The sequence below is a fragment of the Anthonomus grandis genome, chromosome 22, assembly GCF_022605725.1.
Source record: "Anthonomus grandis grandis chromosome 22, icAntGran1.3, whole genome shotgun sequence".
Taxonomy (NCBI): Eukaryota; Metazoa; Arthropoda; class Insecta; order Coleoptera; family Curculionidae; genus Anthonomus; species Anthonomus grandis.
This window is the reverse complement of record NC_065567.1, coordinates 19,400,407-19,421,902: the sequence shown is the minus strand read 5'-3', so window position 1 is coordinate 19,421,902 and position 21,496 is coordinate 19,400,407. Positions and strand designations below refer to the sequence as shown.

The following is a 21,496-nucleotide window of genomic DNA, read 5'->3' as shown; positions in this document are numbered from 1 at the left end:
TGTGATTACACTACAGCGTAGCAGTGACTACTAACGTTTAAAATATGATTTAAAAGTATTTATAGTCTGTATATATTACCTGACCCCATTTTTGCATGTACAAAGCGTTAAAAGATAGGTACCTATACAAAAGGATTAAAAGTATTTATTTAGTATTTAATCTCTTTCAAAATAAAGGCATTTAATCCGTGAAAATTAAATTCATAAATATTATAAGTACCTGCGCCTATGAACTACCACGAAATGTAGCCAAACAGAACGGAATTCCCCAGTTTATTGCTCTATACACTTCTGAAATAGAGTATAAATACAAGTAAATTTAAGAGTAAGTTCATTCTAAGCTTTTTTTTAACTTTTCAGTCAATACTGGACTTGGTCAGTGCAAAGCTGTAAATAATAGAGTGACAGAAACCATATTATTTAAATCCTGTAAAGTTCTAAATCTAAATAATATTAAATTTATTATTCAGTGATTTTAATATAGTAGTCTGTATGTTGTGTATTAAAACAACCATCTAGTTGCATTTCAATATTTAAGAATTCATTCAAGATATATTATTAAAGGTTGCAATGATTTCTTGGTAAAGCCTCTTTTGCACATTTTTAACCTCGATTTCCCAACTCCAACCTAAGGCTTGGCATATACAATGGTGGCCAAAAGTATGGAAACTTTTTTAATTTGTATGCTTTAACCAGGGGGTCAACACCTGATGGGGAGAAACAACCCCACACCATTATGCTTCCACCACCATTTTACCATAGGCATTTGTGGCTGTACCTTGTACCTTTTGGTCGCCGGACATAACGTCTCCCGTCACTCCTAAATGATTGAAACTTACTTTCGTCACTAAACAATACAGTATTCCAATTTTGGTGAAACCAGGTAAGATGATCTCGTGCAAATTTCAAGCGATCCTTTCTATTTTTCTTTGATATTAGTGGTTTCTTTACAGCAACTCTTCCAAAAAGCCCCACTTCATTTAGCCTTCTTCTCACCGTGCGAGCAGACACAGAAATTCCCATTTTACTCATTTCTCCAGAAATATCTATAGAAGTTTTCTTTGGGTCGTTCATCGATATTCTTTTCATTACCTTCATAGCCCTTTTGGACAACTTTCTTGGTCTTCCTTGCTTGTGGGCTACCGAAACATTTCCTCTCTCTTCAAATTTTTAAATTATTTTTGAAACAGTGCCTTTTAAAATGTTTAAATGTTTACTTACAAAATCGTACCGTTAAACAGCTTGTAGTAAACAATTATTATGATTTTATTAAAGGTTTCCATACATTTGACCACAGAGAACTAACTCCTCTTTCATCAAAACTAATAAACAACATTCTATTACGTCCATTGGAATTTCTTTATTTGCTGATAAGCTGTTTATTTATATTTTTGAGAGTTTTCGCATTGCGATATTTTCTGCATTTTTTGACAAAGTTTAAAGTTTCCATACTTTTGGCCACCACTGTAAGAAAGGTCATCCTTAAAGTATTGTTGCACATCTTCGTTAAAAAAGCATTAACATAAAACTAAACTTATGCAATATTCAAATAACAAAGCAGACTAAAATTTGTCTGGAAAGTATCCATCAGTGCTGTAGTAAGCTTTTTCTCATAACATCAATTTCTTCAGTCCTATCCTAAATAATTTATAAGACAAATGATCTTTCTAAGCAACAGTGGACAATTATTAATTATCTATCTTCTTACTGTGAAACATGATAGAGTTTTGGGTTAAAAATGTTGTGGGTATTGGCAATTTTATAGTAAATGATGAACGGGTGGAATTTACATTTATTGAGTGAATGATTGAATATTTTTTATGCAGTCTCAAGTTTAAAAATCGACGGGAGTGTTAATATTTGTAAACTGGTTTGCAAGATTCTCTATGGTTAATTTGAGACAATAATCTTATGGCACATTTTTAAATACTGTATTGATAAGTAGGCCGAAGAGTTTCCCCAAAAACAAACACCATACCTTAGGTGTGAGTCCACCAAAGCATAATAAGCATCCTTGGTGACTGCTCTATCCAATCTGTTTCTAATCACTGAGTCAAAACAACCTAATGACAACCTAGAGCACAATAACCCAATATTTTTGTCGAACATCAACCTACCATTGATAACCAATCCCAACAATTTATTTGAATCTGTTACAGTAAGAGACTGTGCACCCAAGCATACATTTTCTAAAATCCACTTAAAATTTAAAATATTTGTCTGTGATAATGACATAATAAATTACAGTTGCATCATCTTCTAACATTTGCCAAATCTTGATTAACCATTTCCTCAAAAATGGTGGTATCCTTGCTACAGGTTGATGTAGTTCTGATAGGGAGTAGGCTGTTAATCAAGTGCCAAATAGTAAATTCTCTGGATAAAAGTAATCTGACCAACATTTTAATTAAATTGCTTATCTCATATTTTAATGACAGGCAGCAATATGTTGAGGTCAAAGGTGCTAGTCTAATGTTTACACAAGGCTCCAATTTGGGGCCTGTGCTGTTTTTAGCCTGTGCCTGTCATAGATTACAAAGAAATTTGTAAGCTGTTATAATTTAGTTGATGAAATCTTGATAAAAATGTAATAAGTTTTACCTACAGTATTAATGGTGCTCAATTGCACGACTGTAAGCATGAAAGACTTGGGTAGACTAGAATTTACAGATAACCTTATTGAGTTGGTTAATAAGGCATATAAAAAAATGGGGTTTATTGTCAGATCCACTAGAGGTTTTAGCATTGACTGTTGTCTAAGAGTGTCTGGTGTTGCCGGTGCTGGAGGATGGTTGTATTATATGGTCTCCACAATATGAAATATGGACTAAAACTATAGAATGTGTGCAACATAAATTTTAGAAATTTAATAAGCTTTCTTTGGAAAATCGTTACATCAAGATTTGTCTTGTATATAAATACCTAGCCAAGGCCTTTGATACTGTGCTGCATCAAAAATTGCTTGATGTGCTTGAGCTGAATGGTATCAGAGGTTTTGCCTATGAAATATTTAAAGACTACTTTACAGAAACAAAACAAATACTATTGAAATGGGAGTTCCACAAGGGGCAATCTTGGGCCCATTTAAATAAATTAAGTTTTAAAAATAGTAATGGTAGCGTTTGATATAAAGGAGGTAGATAAAGTAATATACTTAGGAGTACAACTGACAAAAACCTGGCATCATCAATCAGTAAAAGGCTTAGATGCTTTATTCATAAATTTTATGAGGTGAGAAAATTTATAAATCACTTATTAAGATCTACAAAACATCGGTTGAATCAATAATTAGATATGGTATTCTTGTTTAGGGTGCTTTCCATGATAATGCTTTTGACGCACTAAGTGTAATGCAGAATTAAGGAACCTATTTAGGAATGATATATTTTTTTCCATTGAACTTGTCTGCTTTATCTTCATGTATCAAAATCCTCTGCCTAAAATAGTTTCAAATCATGCTCACAAGACAAAGAAGAAACCTAAATGTACCACTCCAAGATTTGCAACTTGTTTATGGCCAAAAGTAATGAATATGCTTCTAACTTTTATTAGGTATATCAAAAACCATAAAATGTTTCCAATTAAGATTTAAATAGATTTTAATGCAAAAATATAGAATATTAGTGTCACTTTGTAAATGCAGCTCTTATAGCCTATATTGGGTATATAATTAATGTTTTTTTTTTGTATATAAGTATTAGGTACATAAGTGATTTTTATTAACAAGTTATTACTTTTACATGGATGTTATATTTGTATAGATAGATATATACAGTAATTTTCTGTTACACCTGTCTTAGTTCTAAATTGTAATATTGTGACATATACAGGATTTCATTTTCCTAGGTGTATGCTACCTTTCCTATTTACTAATGTAATTTTATTTGATTACAATTATGTATTTACATACATTTCTATAGGCAGTATTTTAAATAAATAAAAATAAATATGTACAGATTTTAACCAATAAAATTAATTTTCCAGAACTACTTTAAATGCTTCCATTTTTTGTTAATACTGGTAGCACTAGACAAAGGACTGTTAACTTGGATTTTTTTAGATCAAATAATTATTTGATTAAGGGTTCACCAATTTATAAAATGTGCAACTTTTTTAATATTCATGTGACTTAGACTTGGATAGATTTACAAAACCTGTAAATGACCAATTGTTCACTGCTCAGATACAAACTTTAGAAGTATAGTTTGCATTATTTTTTTTTACTAGATAATTAGGTTGTTTTGGTTGGGTTGGGAGTATCTGTCATGTTTTCATTAGTATTTGGTTCTACTACATTTTAAGTACTATTGGAATTGTAATATTAGTTATTATTATTGTATCTGTAATTGGCCTTTTTGCTGTTAATGCATTATTAAATTCAGATTTTCATATATGGATTTCTATGAACGCTAAGATTGTGTTGGGCAAATTTTAAAACAATTACTATTAAACTACTAGATTCGCTAACAATAATAACCGCCGTTTATTAACGGTAATTTTAGTCAATCACGGGATGACGCTACTTCTTAGTAATGTAATTTGTCATGCTGTTACTTTACTGTAAATATGTGTAAACCGATTACAATGCTTTCACTATATCAACAAAAAAAAATTGCGACATTTCGCGATTACTTTGTTTAAAATTTATATGATTCACACATTGATAAAATGCATGCTATGACTATGACCTTAATGGCCAGTTGCTGAATAATCTCTCAGGTCAGAACAAAAACTAATGTATCATAAAAATCTCGTGTCACTAGTATTAATTGAAGAAGAGTTTATTTAATGAATAACTGCTTATTATGAGTCTATTAAAAGTATATTTCATGTACAACAAGTAGAAAAAATTAAATGAACCATTCGAAATTTGTGTCAATGTATTTAAACACTTGCTTGACGACGTGGTCTGAAAAATTCTATTAAAACTGTTAGTCACTAAAGAAAGCGTGTTAATAGTTTTACCACATCTAAGTCCAAGAAAATAAAAAAAAATTTACTATTGTCAATAAATAATCAAAATCGTTGAAAATATGATTTTTTTTTTTTGCGAGAAAAATCTTTAATTGGGAATCTAACGTTCTAAATTAGCCCTACTTTTACACATTTTATCAGTTGCCTTATCACCTTCAAAACCAACAATGCTTAGTAGAGATTTAATATAGATTTTAGCTCACCAGGTGTTGCAGAAAGGTTTTTGCCAGTGCCTATTTATTTAATAAGATATGTAATATATTTCAGGGCGATAGCGTAAATTTTATCCACTATTACGCTTATGCACAATAAAATAACGAAATTTAACGGATAACGGAAATAAGTTCATTCCTGCATGACAACTTTTTATAAGAAGGGTTGACCAACCGTTGTTCAACAACCTAAAATTTTTTTTTTGGAAATTTAAAAATAAATTACCATGCATGTGTGGAGAAACTTTATTTTTTCTAAAAGGCGTTTATTTATTATCCCATTTCGAGTAATCCTTACTAGTGCCTTTCTAAGAAATCTTCAAAAGGGTGTCTATTTTAGTGCACCTAAAGGTCTCTAAGGAATGGTTATATTTTCTTTAAAACCAATGTATTTCCAACTGGTATTTCTGGAGTATAAAACGGCATTTTACGGTCTTCGTGCCTAACAAACATGATTTTAGAGGGAATTTATTGCTTTACCTCTGAATACTGTCTGAAATAAACGAGGCAGCGTAACACAAGAAAGTGAAACGTGATATTTTTTTATGTGGCACCCCATTTATTATTTGTTGGATAATTGACTCTGTATTCTGAAAGGTTTCTTGATTGAACTCCGGTATATAATCCGCTTCGTAGTTTACAATGTACTATATTATATTGTTATTGGAATACATACATAATACGCGTGTCATGTTTAGTGCGAATAAGGATCATTTAGCTTTTAGAAAATAACGTCAAGGATATTTTTAATTGTTCATCATACACCTCTAGCTGTTATCAAATGTTAATAAACAGATAATAAACGATTTTATTTACTTTGAACTTGACATAATATACAATTTATACTGACGTCTAATATTTTTTTCAAGTTTCTAAAAATATTTTTTGGTAAAACCTGCGGCTTACTTTATGAGCTTTTACCTCAGCTATTGTGTGTTACCTTGTAAATTCTTGATTTTCGATATTTGCTTGACGCTTTTGCATGTTTTGAATTTTCATAGAATGTTCAGGGCTACCGCCTAGTATAGGGTTGGGCAAAGTAGTCAATAACATTTTTTTTTTAAATTTAAACGATAGGAGTTAATTTATTTCGATTATTATACGTATAAACTTCTAAAATTGAACTTTATATCTACTACTTTATATACAAATAAATTTGCTGATTTAAATTTATTTTTATTTAGACCTTTGAAACAGACCTCGTGAATCCTTTTGTTTTTATTAAAGACATCTGGGGTTTTTTTTATATATAAGGATTTATAAGAACCACCGCCGACGACAGATTGTGTATATATAGGTTGAAAGGGGCCCTTTTTCTCTACCTGCCGAACCCTAAGTAGGACCGAAAACATTTTTATAGAAATATCGTGTAATCTGGTGATTATCAGCCTTCAAAAAAAGAGCCCAATAATACTTTCCTTAAAGTTTTATACCTAAAATTCGAGATCTGATTACGGCCGTTGTCCGGCAATGGTTTACCTGAGCCAGTCTTAGCGTCTGACAACACCTGTACAGAAGAGTAAAAAAAAATTTAAATCCAATTTAGGATATACGGACAGATGTTGCAACTTTTTGGTCAACGTAATTTAAAAACGAGTTTTCAAATTGTTAAGCAGTGGCTGTGTTTCTGCGAAATGAATTTTAAGTGAGTAGGTGGTTTATTGGTTAAATACAATGAACATGAATCATGAATGGTCAAATTAATTTGTCACAGAAAGTATGCCACCTACGCAGTTTATAACAAAAAATATTTATGCTACATTTATTAGACCATCAACGTACATTAAATGAGACCCCAGGAACAAAGACTGACTGATATCGACTTCTTGGTACTACCAAGCGGATGAGCCAACTTAAAAATATCTCGACCTCTTATTGGTGGTCCTCTGCTTTTATTGCAACGCTTTTGCGTTTTGTGAATCATTATTACGGTATTTCGCATATCCAATGTGAATGAAATCCTAAAGCTGTTACGAAACCAACATGTTTTATATTAAAACATATATCAACATTTTTCTTATGATTTTCACGTTTAATTTTAAATCTGGTATTGAATCAACTAGGTACTAATTAAAATTGATAAAACTTCACTCCCTTGATACAGACGAAACCTGGTACAAAATCGTCTACTATTAGTGCATCCTAGTTATTATTGAATAATAATTACTACTCTCCTGAATTACAAATAATAAAATTTTAAGAACAAACCCAGTCTATATCTGATTCTTTTTTTATTGCAGATGACGAAAGTAATATTGTGTCGATAGATTCGCCGCCAGGACCAAAAAGTCAAAAAATCTTAGAAGAGTTGAGAGATAATAACCAGAAACCTAGATTTCTTAATTGCGACCAATACAACAATGCCGAAGTCCAAGAAGAACAAAATGCCGATACGTTTGTTATACAGGTATGCTTTATATTTCGTTTTTTCCTTCTGAGCATGTGGCACTAATTAAATTATTGTTTTAGGTGAACGCCACAGACATAGACCCACCTGAATCTGGAGGTTCTGTGACTTACAAAATAATAACCGGTAAAGGAAAACCTGAATTTCGGATTGACAACAGAACAGGAGAAATAAGAACTGCAAGGAGTTTTGAGCGTGACGAACCTTCACCAGAAAAAGAAAAATACGTAACTGTGCAAGCAACTGACAATGGAAGGCCTCCTCTTTCAGATATTTGTACTTTTAAAGTCACTATTACTGATATCAACGACAATTCGCCCCAAATGGAAAAACTGGAATACAAACTTCGGATAGCAGAAGACTTACCACCACAGGCGGAGGTCCAGAGAGTATTTGCTTATGATTTAGATGATGGAGATAATTCGAAATTGTCGTATAAATTTACTAATACGGATCCTGAGTTTTTAAGCTATTTTCGTATCGATGAGAAGACTGGAGTAGTGTACCTTAATCAATCTTTGTTAGGTAGACGGGGTGTTATGTATTCCGCAACGGTGGTTGTAAGTGATCATGGTATAGAGCCAAGAACGGCTGATGCGCCAATTACTATACAAGTTGTAGAATCTAATCTTAAGCCCCCAAGTCTTGTAAAAGTGGAACCAAAAACCTTGGAACTCCCAGAAAATTATGATGAATATTATAAAAATCTAGTTACCATTGAGGTGGACTCCAATTCTGATGACAAGGAAATTTTGTTTGAACTGATTCAAGGAAAAACCGTTCAAACAAACTCCCAAAATACCTTTAAGCTAGAACCTGATACTAACAATACTTCTGTTGCATATATTCAGTTAGCAGGTCAATTAAATTATGAAACCGAAACTGAATATAACTTAGGTATTCGTGCTAAAAGTAGGGCTAATAACATGGAACTTTCATTAAATATTCATGTCACAGTTACTGATGTAAACGACGAAATCCCAACGTTTATTGAAGTAATTAGAGGGAGTGTGCTTGAAAACGAGCGAGAGGGCGTTATCGCAATGGAAATTAAAGCTCAAGACAAAGATGGTACATCTGCTAATAACATATATAGCTTTGATCTTGAAAACTTAAACGATCTATTTGAAATAAATAATAGGTCTGGACAAGTAAGATCAAAAAAGATATTTGATAGAGAAGAAACAGCCGTATATCATCTAAGGGTGCGGGTTTATGATAACTCGCCTAGTGCCTTAAAGAACTCTGATGGAAAACCAAATCAAAGTACTCAAAAATTTGAAGTTATTATTGAAGACAGAAACGACAATGCGCCAAATTTCACTAAATCCGTTTACATGGCTGAACCCATCGTTGAAAACGCTGATGTAGGACGTATGGTTGTAGAAATTCGAGCAACTGATAAAGACGATGCGTCCGTTATTACATATAGCATTGAAGGTGGTAATATGAATAATGATTTTATTGTAGAAAACACAACAGGTAGAATTAAAATCAATAACCGACTCGATTATGAAACCAGAGATTCATATAACCTGACTGTGAAAGCATTTGATGGCATCTACTCAGATACTGCAATTGTTCGTATTTTTGTTGCTAATTTTGATGACGAGAAACCTGTATTTTATGATACATTTCCCCAAAGTGTTAATGTTGAAGAGGAATTCATTCCAAGTGAGTGTCTTATAGAAGTCCGAGCATATGACCCTGATATAAAAAATAGATCAGAACCTCAAAATATCACATATAACGTTGAGGGCGCATCAAACGAATTTCTTAGTGTCTCTGCAGATGGTTGTGTCAAGCTTACTCAAAAATTGGATAGGGATATCAAGGGAGACCAAAGGCAAACTTTTATTTTTGCATACGATAAAAGTGGTGAGTTCACTTTTGGAGAATTTAATATAATATTGAAGGATATTAACGATAATGCGCCTTATCTCAATATGTCAGAAGTTGTATGGTATGAAAATAAAGATCCTGCAGTCTATAATATAATTACAGAATTATTTGCCAATGACATTGATGATCATTCAGTGGGAAATGGTCCGCCATTTGCTTATCGGTTCGCAGATTATGCCTCAGGTGAAATTAGATCTAAATTTTTAATATCCAATGAAAGAGACTCCTGGTATCTCTTGGCACAAGTCATGTTTGATAGAGAAGAGAAAAAGTATTATGACATACCAATTTTAGTAAGTGACAATGGGACACCCACCATGTCAGATGTAAGCATATTGAGAGTTATTATAGGAGATGTAAACGACAATGCGGCAAAAGATGGTTCTAGTGAAATTTTTGTTTACAAATATGACAACTGGAGAAACAATATCGCCATAGGAAGAGTCTTTGTTGAAGATCTTGATGATTGGGATTTACCTGATAAAGAGTTTATCATGGTTAGTGAAAACCCCTATTTCCAAGTATCAGAAGAAGATAAAGGAATGATAATTATGGACAGTTCGACACAAGAAGGCAACTATTTCTTGAGTTTTAATGTTACAGAAGAAAGTGCCATTATTCCTAGACACAGTGTTAGAGCAGATGTATCTGTTACTGTTAAAGCTATACCTAAAGAAGCTGTTGAAAAATCTGGTTCTGTCAGGATTTTTGGATGTAATATTGAGGAGTTTGTAGAGAAACATATGGTAAGTACATCACATACGGTTTAGTGATCATGTGGTTAAGTTTATAAAATCTAATTTTATATTTTTAGGACGGAAATATTATTTTTAAAAGCAAAAAAGACATCCTTCAAGAAAGACTTTCAGAGATTCTGAATACTTCGTTATCAAACGTCGATGTATTCACAGTCCTTACCAGCCCTTCAAATAATTCATTTATTGATGTTCGATTTTCTGCACATGGTTCCCCTTATTATGCACCTGAAAAATTAAATAAGAAAGTGGCTGATAACCAAGAAGAGGTAAGAAAATGAGATTTAAAATTTTACAGATCCCGTGTTATTTGAATATAATATTTCAGCTTGAATCGAACCTTAACATCAAATTTGAAATGATAAGCATTAATGAATGTCTCAAAGAAGAGGCATGTGGAGAAGGAAATTCATGTTTGAACCACTTATACATAAATGATGAAGAGCCAGCGGTGGTATACACAAACAAAACCTCATTTGTTGGTGTCAAATCTATAGTACAAGCGAAATGTGACTGCTATATTCCGCCCCCTCAAGAATGTCTTAATAATGGTACTATGTCTGATAGAGGCACTTGCACATGCCCTTTTGATAATATGGGTCCATACTGTGAATATCAATCTGTTGCATTTGAAGAGAACAGTTGGGCAATGTATCCTGGATTGGAAGTTTGCAATTTTACGGAAATTAGATTGACCGTCAGGCCCTATTCGGATAAGGGACTTATTTTCTTTGCTGGTCCAATGACGTTCTGGCATGCTTCACTTTCTAAACGTAAGCAAACGCACGTTTATTTGCTCTTTTTGTAGAAGGTTTCTCACATTTGTTCTTTCTCCTAAAATATGTTCTTACTTTTTAGATTATCTTGCATTGGAACTTCGCGACGGAAACCCTGTTCTTATAGTAGAAAACGGCGGTGAATCACGTCCTAAAGAAATAGCATCGAAATATCACTTGTCCAACGAATTAATCAAAATAAATGACGGAGGATCTCATCAAATCAGAATCACGATTAAATACACAAATGCGACAAAGCACGACCTTGAGTTTGAAGTTGATGGATGTCAGAGTATATGCACACAGCTAACTAGCCTAAGAGCACCATTGCTGCGAATCAATGGCCCCTTGCAAATGGGTGGTTTAAGTACGGATTTTACCACTGAAGAAATTAAAACTCTTTGGAATGGCGTAGGTCCAACCGATTATAATCTAGGAGGATGTGTTGAAGTGTTTACTTTAAACGGAAGAACTTACAATCTGGGACAGCCTTCTGATTCTAAGGATGTATCTCCTAATTGTTCAAATGCTGTGAAACAAGCAACTACCCTCGGAATCGATTCCAATTTCTTAGTTGCTATTTTGGTTTGCATAGCAGTTTTGTTCTGTAAGTATTTTTTTAATTCAATTTGATCACAGTTATTTATTTTGTGTTTTCTTTTTTAGTCTTACTATTGGCGGTGGTAGTCCATCGAAGACAACATGACAGTCTAAACGAAAAAGACATTGACGATCCGACAGAAACCATAATAAATTACGAGGATGAAGGAGGTGGCGAATGTGATGCCCCTTTTAATTTATCAGTGTTCCCTATGGGCCCTACCAAAGAAGCCCTACAAAGGAGAGAAAACCCTGATTTAAATTCAGGAGAGCCTGACATCAGCGTTTTCTTAGACAATAAGAAAGATACTTGCGACAAGGACCCTGACAATCTACCATTTGACGACGTCCGATACTATGCTTATGAAGGTGATGGCAATAGCACAGGATCCCTTTCCTCCCTCGGATCTTGCACTGATGATGGCGATTTAGACTTTAATTATCTGTCAAGTTTCGGAAAAAGATTCAGCAAACTGGCTGACATGTATGACTGTGATGGTAGCGATGACGACACACAAAATGGTGGCGACGAGGCTTGGTGCTAGGTTTGACAAACCCTAAAATGTTTGTACTTAAATTATTATGCCTAACCAAAGATTGTTTGGGTGGATCTAACGCTACGGTTATCTTTTGTATATACAAACTTACTAATTTGATGACTGAAGCACTGAGAGCATTGCAGATCGGTCAAGTATTTGAATTTATCTGTGCCAAATTTTCAGTTGACTTTGAGCCATAAAAACTGTGCAATTCTCTTAGAGCTATTTTTATAATCGAACAGAAAATATGAAGTAACGCCCGTCGATATTACAAATATCGACACAGTAGAGGCGTCCGTATTTGATTATGAAAATGGATGTTAAGAATGTTATCAGATAAAACATACTGAATTAATTGCATTTTATTACCATACAATTTTTTTGGTAACTTCTAAAAAAGCGGATAGAATGTGAGAGACTGCATTTAACTAATTTAATTTATTGCAAGTATTTGGATCCCATGAGTTGTAGGTTTATCAAATTTTTTAACCTAATTTGACTTAAGCAATTTACTAATGTTGAGATACGATGTTCCATTAGTACCAATACATTTACGGAAACTATTGTGATTATCGGTTTAACACACCTAATTTGTGGAAATATTGAAAACCTTTATATTTTTGGAGAAATAATGGTAATTATATTCTTTTTTTAGATGAAATGTTGGTCATTTATAGATTTTTTATAAAACATAATGAATATGTAAAGGTTTTGGTGCTCTTTAAATTAAGAAATTGATTTTTCGTTTCTTAACCCTAAACGGCCTGTCATAAACAGCAATGTTCTCTGAAAAGAAACTATTTATTGACTATAGTTCTTTGCATAGATGTTAAATTGTACAATTTAACATATCATATATAACATACCCTAATCATATATAAATACTTTTATAAATTATTACGAGTTAGAATCAAAAACCTGTGAAAAGAATAAGAAAATATTTGACTGGTAATGTTACTTAAATGTTTATAAAGCACTAAAATTGGTACTTTTGGAGCAACATGTCTATTTTATAAATTATTCGGTGCTATAAGTATATAGTTGTTTGATAAGATATCACGAAGGGCCTTAAAAAATAATCAAATAATATTAAAAGAAATATATTTATACTTTATACATTTTATGACTGAAGCTAAATTTGCTACTATTGCTAGTGTAGTTTGTAAATTCTCGTCCAATTAAAATCCTGTGATTAGACATTGAAGTATATTTTCATTAAAAAAAAAGAGTCAAATCAAATGAAAAACTTACACTAGTGGCTGTGACAACACCAGTAAATAATCATGTAACAGATAATTTTTTTTACGAACAAATTATTCTTATGAATTAAAGCTAGAGAAATTTTGTATTTAGCTTTATAGAGCCATTTTGCAGTGTATTTATATAGTTTTTTATATTTAGGGTAAATATTTTTTAGGTTTGTAGAATGAAGTTTTGTTTTGTATTTACGATATAAAAAATGTCACGTTAGGAAAAATGTGATTTTTAGCATTTTGTAAATGGATGGTTCTTTTAGTACCATAGTAACTGTTACTTAAAAGAACGCCCATCCACTGCAAATATATATTAGGTAGGTGTAAGTAAATAAAGTTGTTTTCAACAGCTTTGCAAAAAAACTAGACCTAGAGGATAATACATAGGGTGTTTGGTAAGAACATGGCTAATTTTGGAAAAAATGTAGGAGCACATTACAAGTTAGACTTTATCTGTCATTATACTAAGGCACATTCATCCATTTTCCGAAATTTTGTAAATTTAACGCTATAATGTGCAAGTAATACTTAATTTTGTAAATTCATTTTAGTTGGATATTTTATTGTGCACAAAGTTTTCCTATTTATGAGTTAACTTATGACATTCAGTTAATTGACTATGAATCTCCTAAAATATCTGTGTTATTTAAATAAACTTGGCAGCTAATGCGGCAATTAGATTTTTTTTTCTTCTACGACACTACTTTTTTTATTTTAATGATAATAACGTAATAATATTGTTTTATTTGCATCACCACTCTGGACAAGGACCGCAACTTAATTACTTCCATAAGAAGCAATTTCAGCCAGGGTATTCCTACACTTTTCTCAAATCCTTCTTACCGAACACTATTAAGATAATAATATTTTTAATTTAAGCTCAAAGATATAGTTTTGTAAAATTTTAGCATATTTAAATAAATCAATCCAACGAGAAATGTTAAATGGAAAAGTCCTCGCATTGCGGTTAATTAAGAAATAATGCGACAAAATAACTAAATATTCTTAAGTTTAGCGTACGGATTTGTAAATGTTCGGTTTCTATAGTTTATTTACATTCCTTGGCTTCTATGTAAGTGTGTTGTGATTGAATCTTGGCAGCCATAGACTCTCTTTTAGGTTACTACTGACAGCATTCCTCTACTTTATTCCAATAGCATTTAAAAAGTATTATTATTTAAGGCAAAATCCTTACTATATATACCTGTCATTTTTTATTTTATTATTGTATGCTCTTTCATCTTTAGGTTTAAAACACTGCCATTCGTAGTTTGTGTATTTTTTCAATAAACATGTTATACAGAAAAGTTGTATGTTTTTTTTAATAGTAATATTGATCTACTTGGATTGGGAACCATTGATTCAGCGTTAGTGTGCTTTATTATAGTGCTTATGATTAAAAATAGACGTGGGTTTATAAATTAATTCGAAGCCAAATCCTTCCTATAAGATTTAACTTCTCTTTATTTACTATTTTTTTGAATACATACAAATCACTTCTATTTGACAAGATTTTTGAAAATAAAAACAGCCTTTTAAGTATATCTTATGAATATTTTAAATAAATCCTGAATTATACAAAAATAAATAAATACAACTTGTTTGTTTATCTAAGTGCGTGTTTAAAAATAATATTATCTTTTTTTTCAATAAAAAGCCAATTTATATGAGATATTTTTTAAACAGTAGGGAAAAGGGAGCCTTTAAGAGTATATAATATTTTTGTTAATTATTTTCTTAAATAGAGAATAAATTTTGCGCTAAAAATTAGTATGTCGTATTTAAAAACGATACAATTATAACTACTGGACTAGGTCGTTACATTGCATTTTATTATTTCTGTTGGAAAATATAGCCTATATATATAATATAATCTAAAGTAGCACCTAGTTTACAATAAATAATAATTCTACAATTTCTTAATTGTACGGAAAGTAGTAGATTTTCTGTAATATGGAATAATGAGATTTTCTGTTTTAATAATATATTTTCTTACTGCTATTTTGAATTAGAAATACTCCAGATGCCACAATTTTTATAATTGGTAAGAAAATCGAGAACCTTATAGAATTATGGCTGGAAATCTAGAGTAATTTTATTAAAAGTAGCGGGATTACAGAATCACTCACCTTATGAAATTAGGAAAAATATGCAGGTCAGTATGTAACAATATGAGGATAATATTACAACCAATTATATTAGTTTACAGTCGAAGATATCAAAAGCAGTTTTTATAAGTTCTAAAAACTGGTTCTATCCTGCTAGGTTTATCTATACCCTTACCTCCCAATGTCTACTTAAGAAAGAAATATAGGGTTTAATTTTAGAAAACTGGAATAATATTAAATAATAAAGATTAATATTGCATATCTTACTTAAACCAGTTAAATTATTTTATTTTCTTTTCCTATTCAAACCCCATTATTTATTACATAGAAATTTATTATTCATATCAAAATGATTTAAGGAGATATTTTTTTTATCCACCCTGCATATTTTAATTTACATACATTTTAAATGTATGTAATCTTACATCCTCATTACATTGCTCAAACTTTATACATAACAGTGTATTTGTTCTATTACACTTCTTCAAATAATACACAAAAGCACCACAGGAAATAGTAGAAAAATAAACGGTCTACAAAAAAAGTTGCATTTTTGCACATGTATTTAAATAATAAATACTCATAAACAATTTATATATTCGCAACATTAACACTATAGTTTATATACTACTATTCGAAATAAGTAAAAAGGGCTAATTAATTTCTAATAAAAAAAAATTAAAGCTATAATTAATAAATTTTTTAGCAGGTCAAGTCCAAGCATATGAAGCTTTGATAGTTAAGGAAATTATTGCAATTTATACTACAATAAAAATGTATGTACATAATTTGTGAAAAATGAGATGATCTGTAATAAATTAGAATATATGGTATAAAATAAGAATGTACATACTTAATACTTCTAGACTATCATTTTAATAGGTACTGTACTATTAAGTATTTTGAATAACTATGTTACAAAAATGACAAAAAATCTGATATAAAAATATAAATTAATAACAATAAAATGTAAATAAGAAAATATAAAAATTATATAGTGACAATTATGCAGTAAAAAACAACAAATCACAAAACATAATATTTGGATATGAGTAACCAAAAAATGTCAATTTAATACTTAACATAATAAATTAGTACAATATTAATTAAAAGTTAACAAAAAATGTTGATATAAATATTAAGACAAGGACAAACACCAAGACAAGGTAAATAATAATGATAAAACTGACATTTTTAGGCAAAAAGCTGGTATAAACCTGATATAAATAGTTTTATACTTGTTTCCCTGTGATATCATCACACAGAGCAGATAACTGCTCACATTCCTCAGTTTTTTGATTTAATGACGTTTCTAATGATGAACATTTGATCTCTAGCCGTTTGATCAATGCCCTGAGCTTGCTACTTTCAAATTCATACTTATCCCTAACATTCAATATTTCTATATTACACCTAAAAACAATATCATTATCAGTCTAAAATCATTGCCTAAGATAGATGTTAAAGTGACTTACTTTTCTATTTGAGATTTTGCGTAGGTCTTCAGTGACTCATACTTTGCCTCATTTTGCTTAAGTTTTTCCTCTGCAATTTGGAGATTCTGAGTCAATGCTTCTTCATTACTTTTGAAACCATCTACTATTATTTTACTTCTATCATACTTCCTACAATTTTTACCATTACCATTTTGAAATCATAATGACCATTTGGTACTTACTGTAAAACATCTGAGAAGGCCAATTCCAAAGTAGCAAAGTGCCTACTTGTTGTTTCATGTTCTTGTTTTAGTTTTTCTAGCTCTGAACATTGATTAGATATTGTTTTTTCAAAGTCACCCAATAATTTTCTAAAAAAAATAGATTAAATTTAATAAATACTTATTAACTAGATAAGGATACTTTATCAAACACCCATTTTAAGTAGTATAACCATGATAATATCAAACATTATTTTAGAATCAACTGTGACTCATTTTTTGATATTTTGTAATCCATCAACAAATTAAAAAAAAAATAGCATCTGCTAATTTTTCCATAATGAAACTAAGAGAAATAGTGGAAACACACTCTCTATTAACCTTCTATTTTGCATATGATCAGTCAGTCTAGACTCTCTTATGGCCTTATTTTCTAAGGAAGCCACACATCGACTATTAATACAATTTTCCTGAACATTGTGCTTTATTTGATAAATGCTTTTTGTATCTTTGGTTTTATATTTCTTATTTTTTGAAATATGTGACCTGCTACTTCTTATTTATTTTAATTTTAGTTTTAGGCATTTTATTACTAACTGGTTTTTACCATTTTAATTTGACAAACCAATGTTGCTATTTTCTAACCAATAACCTAATACATAATTATTTATTTGAATTTCTAAATTATTCTTACTAAAATTTGGATAAAATAAAAAAGAGGCCTAAATGGTACTATTTCAGGCAAACAGATTTGTCAAATAGTTAACTAATTAACTTTCAACAAGGTTTTAGTGAACATGAATCTAAAAAATTTTTTTGCATTTCATGTTTGGAAAGTGAATTATTAAAATTAATCTATTAAATTAATAATAAATTCTTAGACTAAAATTCAGTGTATATTTTTAGGTTGCATGACTAAGTTTTAATTGAATGAAAGTTAAAAAATTACAATTTTAAAATTAGGTGTGATTTGAAGGTTTGGTAAAAACCTCCTGCATTCATACTACTTTTGAATATGAAATGTTTCCATAAGTAATGATGGGGTAACAGGAATATAAGGGAAGATGGTAAAGGTCTATATTGGTCTATTTTTCTGAAAATCTCACCTAAAATTATGGGCAAAGGCTTAAAGGCGTAATTTTACCAAAAACAATATTTTGATGGCAGAGTAGCAAATATTTGAATGGAAATTTTTTTTCCAAAAAAAAAATATAAAAATATATTTTGACATTTAATAGGATCTGAAATTATGGGAAAAGGCTTAAAATGTGTGTAATTCCAACTCAACCCTTCCCTATCCAACCCTTCATCGATTGATTGACTTTCTAAGTTCAAATCACATTGAAGTATCTCCGAGTCCTGAAGGTTTCAGATTTCTCAAAGAAACTTAAAACCATCTGTAAATAGCAGTCTTGTTGAAAATTTCACTTAGTGAGGCAAATCGTTAATAAATATAGCAAACAGAAGAGGGCCCAAGTTTCTACCTTGTTTCAATGATAACAAAACAGTTGTATCTATCTATCAGCTATTACTCAAAAAACAAAATACAGATAATACAAAATTTCTAACTCTGTAATTGGAAATTTAAAGAACATTATCGGATCATCTTTATGCCTCTATTATATGGGCACCACAAACCGAATTCAATGTTGATCTGATTGAAAAGGTTCAAAATTGATTCTTAAGGTTCCTTCATGTCAGAAAGTTTGGTATATATCTGTATATGATTTCCTATATTGCTATGTTTAAAAATAAGTGACTAGATAATAGAAGAAATTGGCATTCAGCCCTTTTTATCTATTATGTTGTAAATTGTACTAACTGAAATTTTATATTATTTATAAAACTGCTTTCTTATAAATAATATATATTTTCATAATTCGAAAAAAAATTTAAGAATAAATAGCAATAGACTGTTGTCTACTTAAGACTAGTTTCTTTACCTATATATACCATGTTAGAAGAATGTAACCATGTGATACTTTTTAAATTCTTCTGTAAAATAAATAAAGGATGCTTTTAAAACAAATTCCTAGTTTTTAAAATCTGTTGCAGACTACATTTTTTTTTGCTTGGTTTATTTTGTCTAGCTTTAGTTTTATATCTAGGTATTAGGCATTGGTTTTTATCATCATGACATTATAGAAATATTTCCCATCTTAGTTTTGAAACTAAACCCTAATTTGGAAAAAATCCTTGAAGATTTGTTACTCTGCCATTGGAATATTATTTCTGGCAAAATTACACACATTTTAAGCCTTTGCCTATACATTTAGGTGCGATTTTCAGAAAAGTTGCTAAAGTAGATCATTACCAGAAAGATTTATCTACTTACTGATAATGAAGGATTTCAGATTTAATAGTATCATTTTTTGGAGACTGAGGTTGCTTCTGATTCCTGAGTTCACTTTTTGCACGAATTTCATACTCTATACTAGACTTTTCCGGCATATTGTCAGACTGTAATTGGCTCTCGTTGACTTCTTCCATACTATTCTGAAAGACAAATAAAATTAACTGATGTATTAGTTAAAACCGATGTGCTTACTTGAGTGTCAAGAGAAAAAACTGTCCTGTTTAGGTCTGCTAAGATTCAGTGTGTCATAAATGTTAATCCTGCTAGTAATGGAATATTTCGTTTCTCACAACCTACAATTAGGACGATTTCAGGGTTTCCCTATGACTTAATACTGTAGCTTAAGATTTGAGATCTTAGAAAAATTAGAGAGATAAGGTAATTATCACTGGAAGATCTAAAAACAGTAATAGAGAATGTTGTTAAGTGACTCGTGTGCAATAAATGGATAAGAGAAACGTCTCCTTATAAGGCCTCACCTTTTTCCTTTAGTAAAAACTAGATTTCAGATAAAACTCTTCATTTCTGTAGTTCTCCTTTATTTAATCAAGTTGATGACATGGCTGGTGTTTATGCAAAATCTTCTATAACCAAAAGTTAATGTATTGTACTAGAAACAGGAATGTTTTTTATTCAAATTATGGGATTAATTTAATTAAAAATCACATAATTAATAACATGTGTGGCTTTGGAAGCACCGACACACCATAATTTACCAAAAAAAGTTTTTAGACGTCAGTCACTTCGTCAACAAAGCTGTCACTGTCAGGTTGACATTGGACGTTTGAGTTATAGTTGTCACTGTTGAAGTTGACAACAATATCATCGATAAGTCGCTAAGGTCATTGGATTCTAAAAGGTATGATTGTACATTAATTCCGAGTTTTTACCCTAAAAAATCGTACTAATAAAATATTAAATTAAGTATTTGAATCAATTAATAATTTTGAAAACCAAAGAACTATTGCTATTTAGTACATATTCACTGATGATTTGGTGAAAGTTGGAGCTTGTGTATATGCAACCCACAGTACATATGTTGAACCCTATGTTCAATTACATATACGTTGTTACATATTTAAAATTATTGTTTCATGTGTGATTACTTGGACAGTTTCACTTCGTTTAATGAAGTTGATATAAAATATACTGGAAAACATATTTCTTGAATTTAGTAAAAAAGAGCAGAAGGGAGCAAAGTCGTCAAAAGTAATTAAAATCAAGCATACTGTTCAATTAAAAAAACAGCAAGTTAAACTATCTAACGCCTTATTACACAACTATACCTACCGTAACATGTAATGCTCAAGGCTTCACTAAGTCTTGAAAATAAAGGTGAATGCGCCGGAGCTCGTTTGCCGTGTAAAAAGAGACGCAGCTAAATAATGTTCAACTTTACTTTAGCGCTATTGGAGAAACTAGGGAAGGGCCATCCCCTCGTCATTCATAAATTTGAAGCTCCGCTCTCTAGCTCCATGTGCTTTTGGTACGGGGGGGGCACGTTTGAAAGTTTCTGAATCAGCTTAAACAGTGTATTAGGAATGGGATGGAAAAGGCAGTGGAAGATAAGGAAAGGCGAATTTTTTCAAAGTACCTAAAGCAACAAAATCTCACACACAAAAATACTAAGGTTTGATCGGACATGTTTAGAACTTTATGAACGAATTTTTTAGATTCAAAAGGCTCTCAAACATCTCGGATTCAGAAGAGCGAAAATATAATTGAAATTTAAGGATCGACGTCTTAGTCCATTATGGTGTTCAAAAGTTGAGGATTTTTCAGTTTTCCAGCATGGAAATTTCTGGTGACAAAAAGGGCGAGTTTCTAATGATGATACCAAGTTATAGTTTCAACCCTAGTCAGAAATATACTGTATTTTACAGGCTGTTACTTACAGCACAGGATCTGAGTAGAGATAGAGATCTGAGAAGATCTCGAAAATTATAATAGTTACGAT

General features: G+C 31.0%; 2 protein-coding genes across 3 annotated transcripts in view; one reads left to right on the top strand and one right to left on the bottom strand.

Annotated features, from left to right (window-relative positions):
• Window positions 1–14,725, top strand: part of LOC126748358 (DE-cadherin) — a 33,972-nt gene extending 19,247 nt beyond the window's left edge. The window contains exons 2-7 of the mRNA XM_050457524.1: window positions 7,427–7,593; window positions 7,656–10,241; window positions 10,310–10,519; window positions 10,579–11,023; window positions 11,109–11,633; window positions 11,693–14,725. Of these exons, the coding sequence (XP_050313481.1) occupies window positions 7,427–7,593; window positions 7,656–10,241; window positions 10,310–10,519; window positions 10,579–11,023; window positions 11,109–11,633; window positions 11,693–12,171 (4,412 nt within the window). The 3' untranslated portion in view covers window positions 12,172–14,725. The remainder of the gene's footprint in view (window positions 1–7,426; window positions 7,594–7,655; window positions 10,242–10,309; window positions 10,520–10,578; window positions 11,024–11,108; window positions 11,634–11,692) is intronic.
• LOC126748359 (transforming acidic coiled-coil-containing protein 1-like) lies at window positions 13,364–20,305 on the bottom strand. Of its 2 annotated transcripts, none has more exons than XM_050457525.1 (6): window positions 20,019–20,305; window positions 19,732–19,936; window positions 19,519–19,679; window positions 17,205–17,333; window positions 17,002–17,151; window positions 13,364–16,939 (listed from the first exon to the last, which is right to left on the bottom strand). In XM_050457525.1, exons 3-6 carry the CDS (start codon window positions 19,671–19,673, stop codon window positions 16,759–16,761), a joined length of 615 nt encoding a protein of 204 aa, XP_050313482.1. In that variant the 5' UTR covers window positions 19,674–19,679; window positions 19,732–19,936; window positions 20,019–20,305; the 3' UTR covers window positions 13,364–16,758. The 2 variants fall into 2 exon arrangements, with proteins under 2 accessions (XP_050313482.1, XP_050313484.1); XM_050457527.1 differs by having other exon boundaries at window positions 19,732–19,832.
• Between the last annotated feature and the right edge of the window lie 1,191 nt (window positions 20,306–21,496).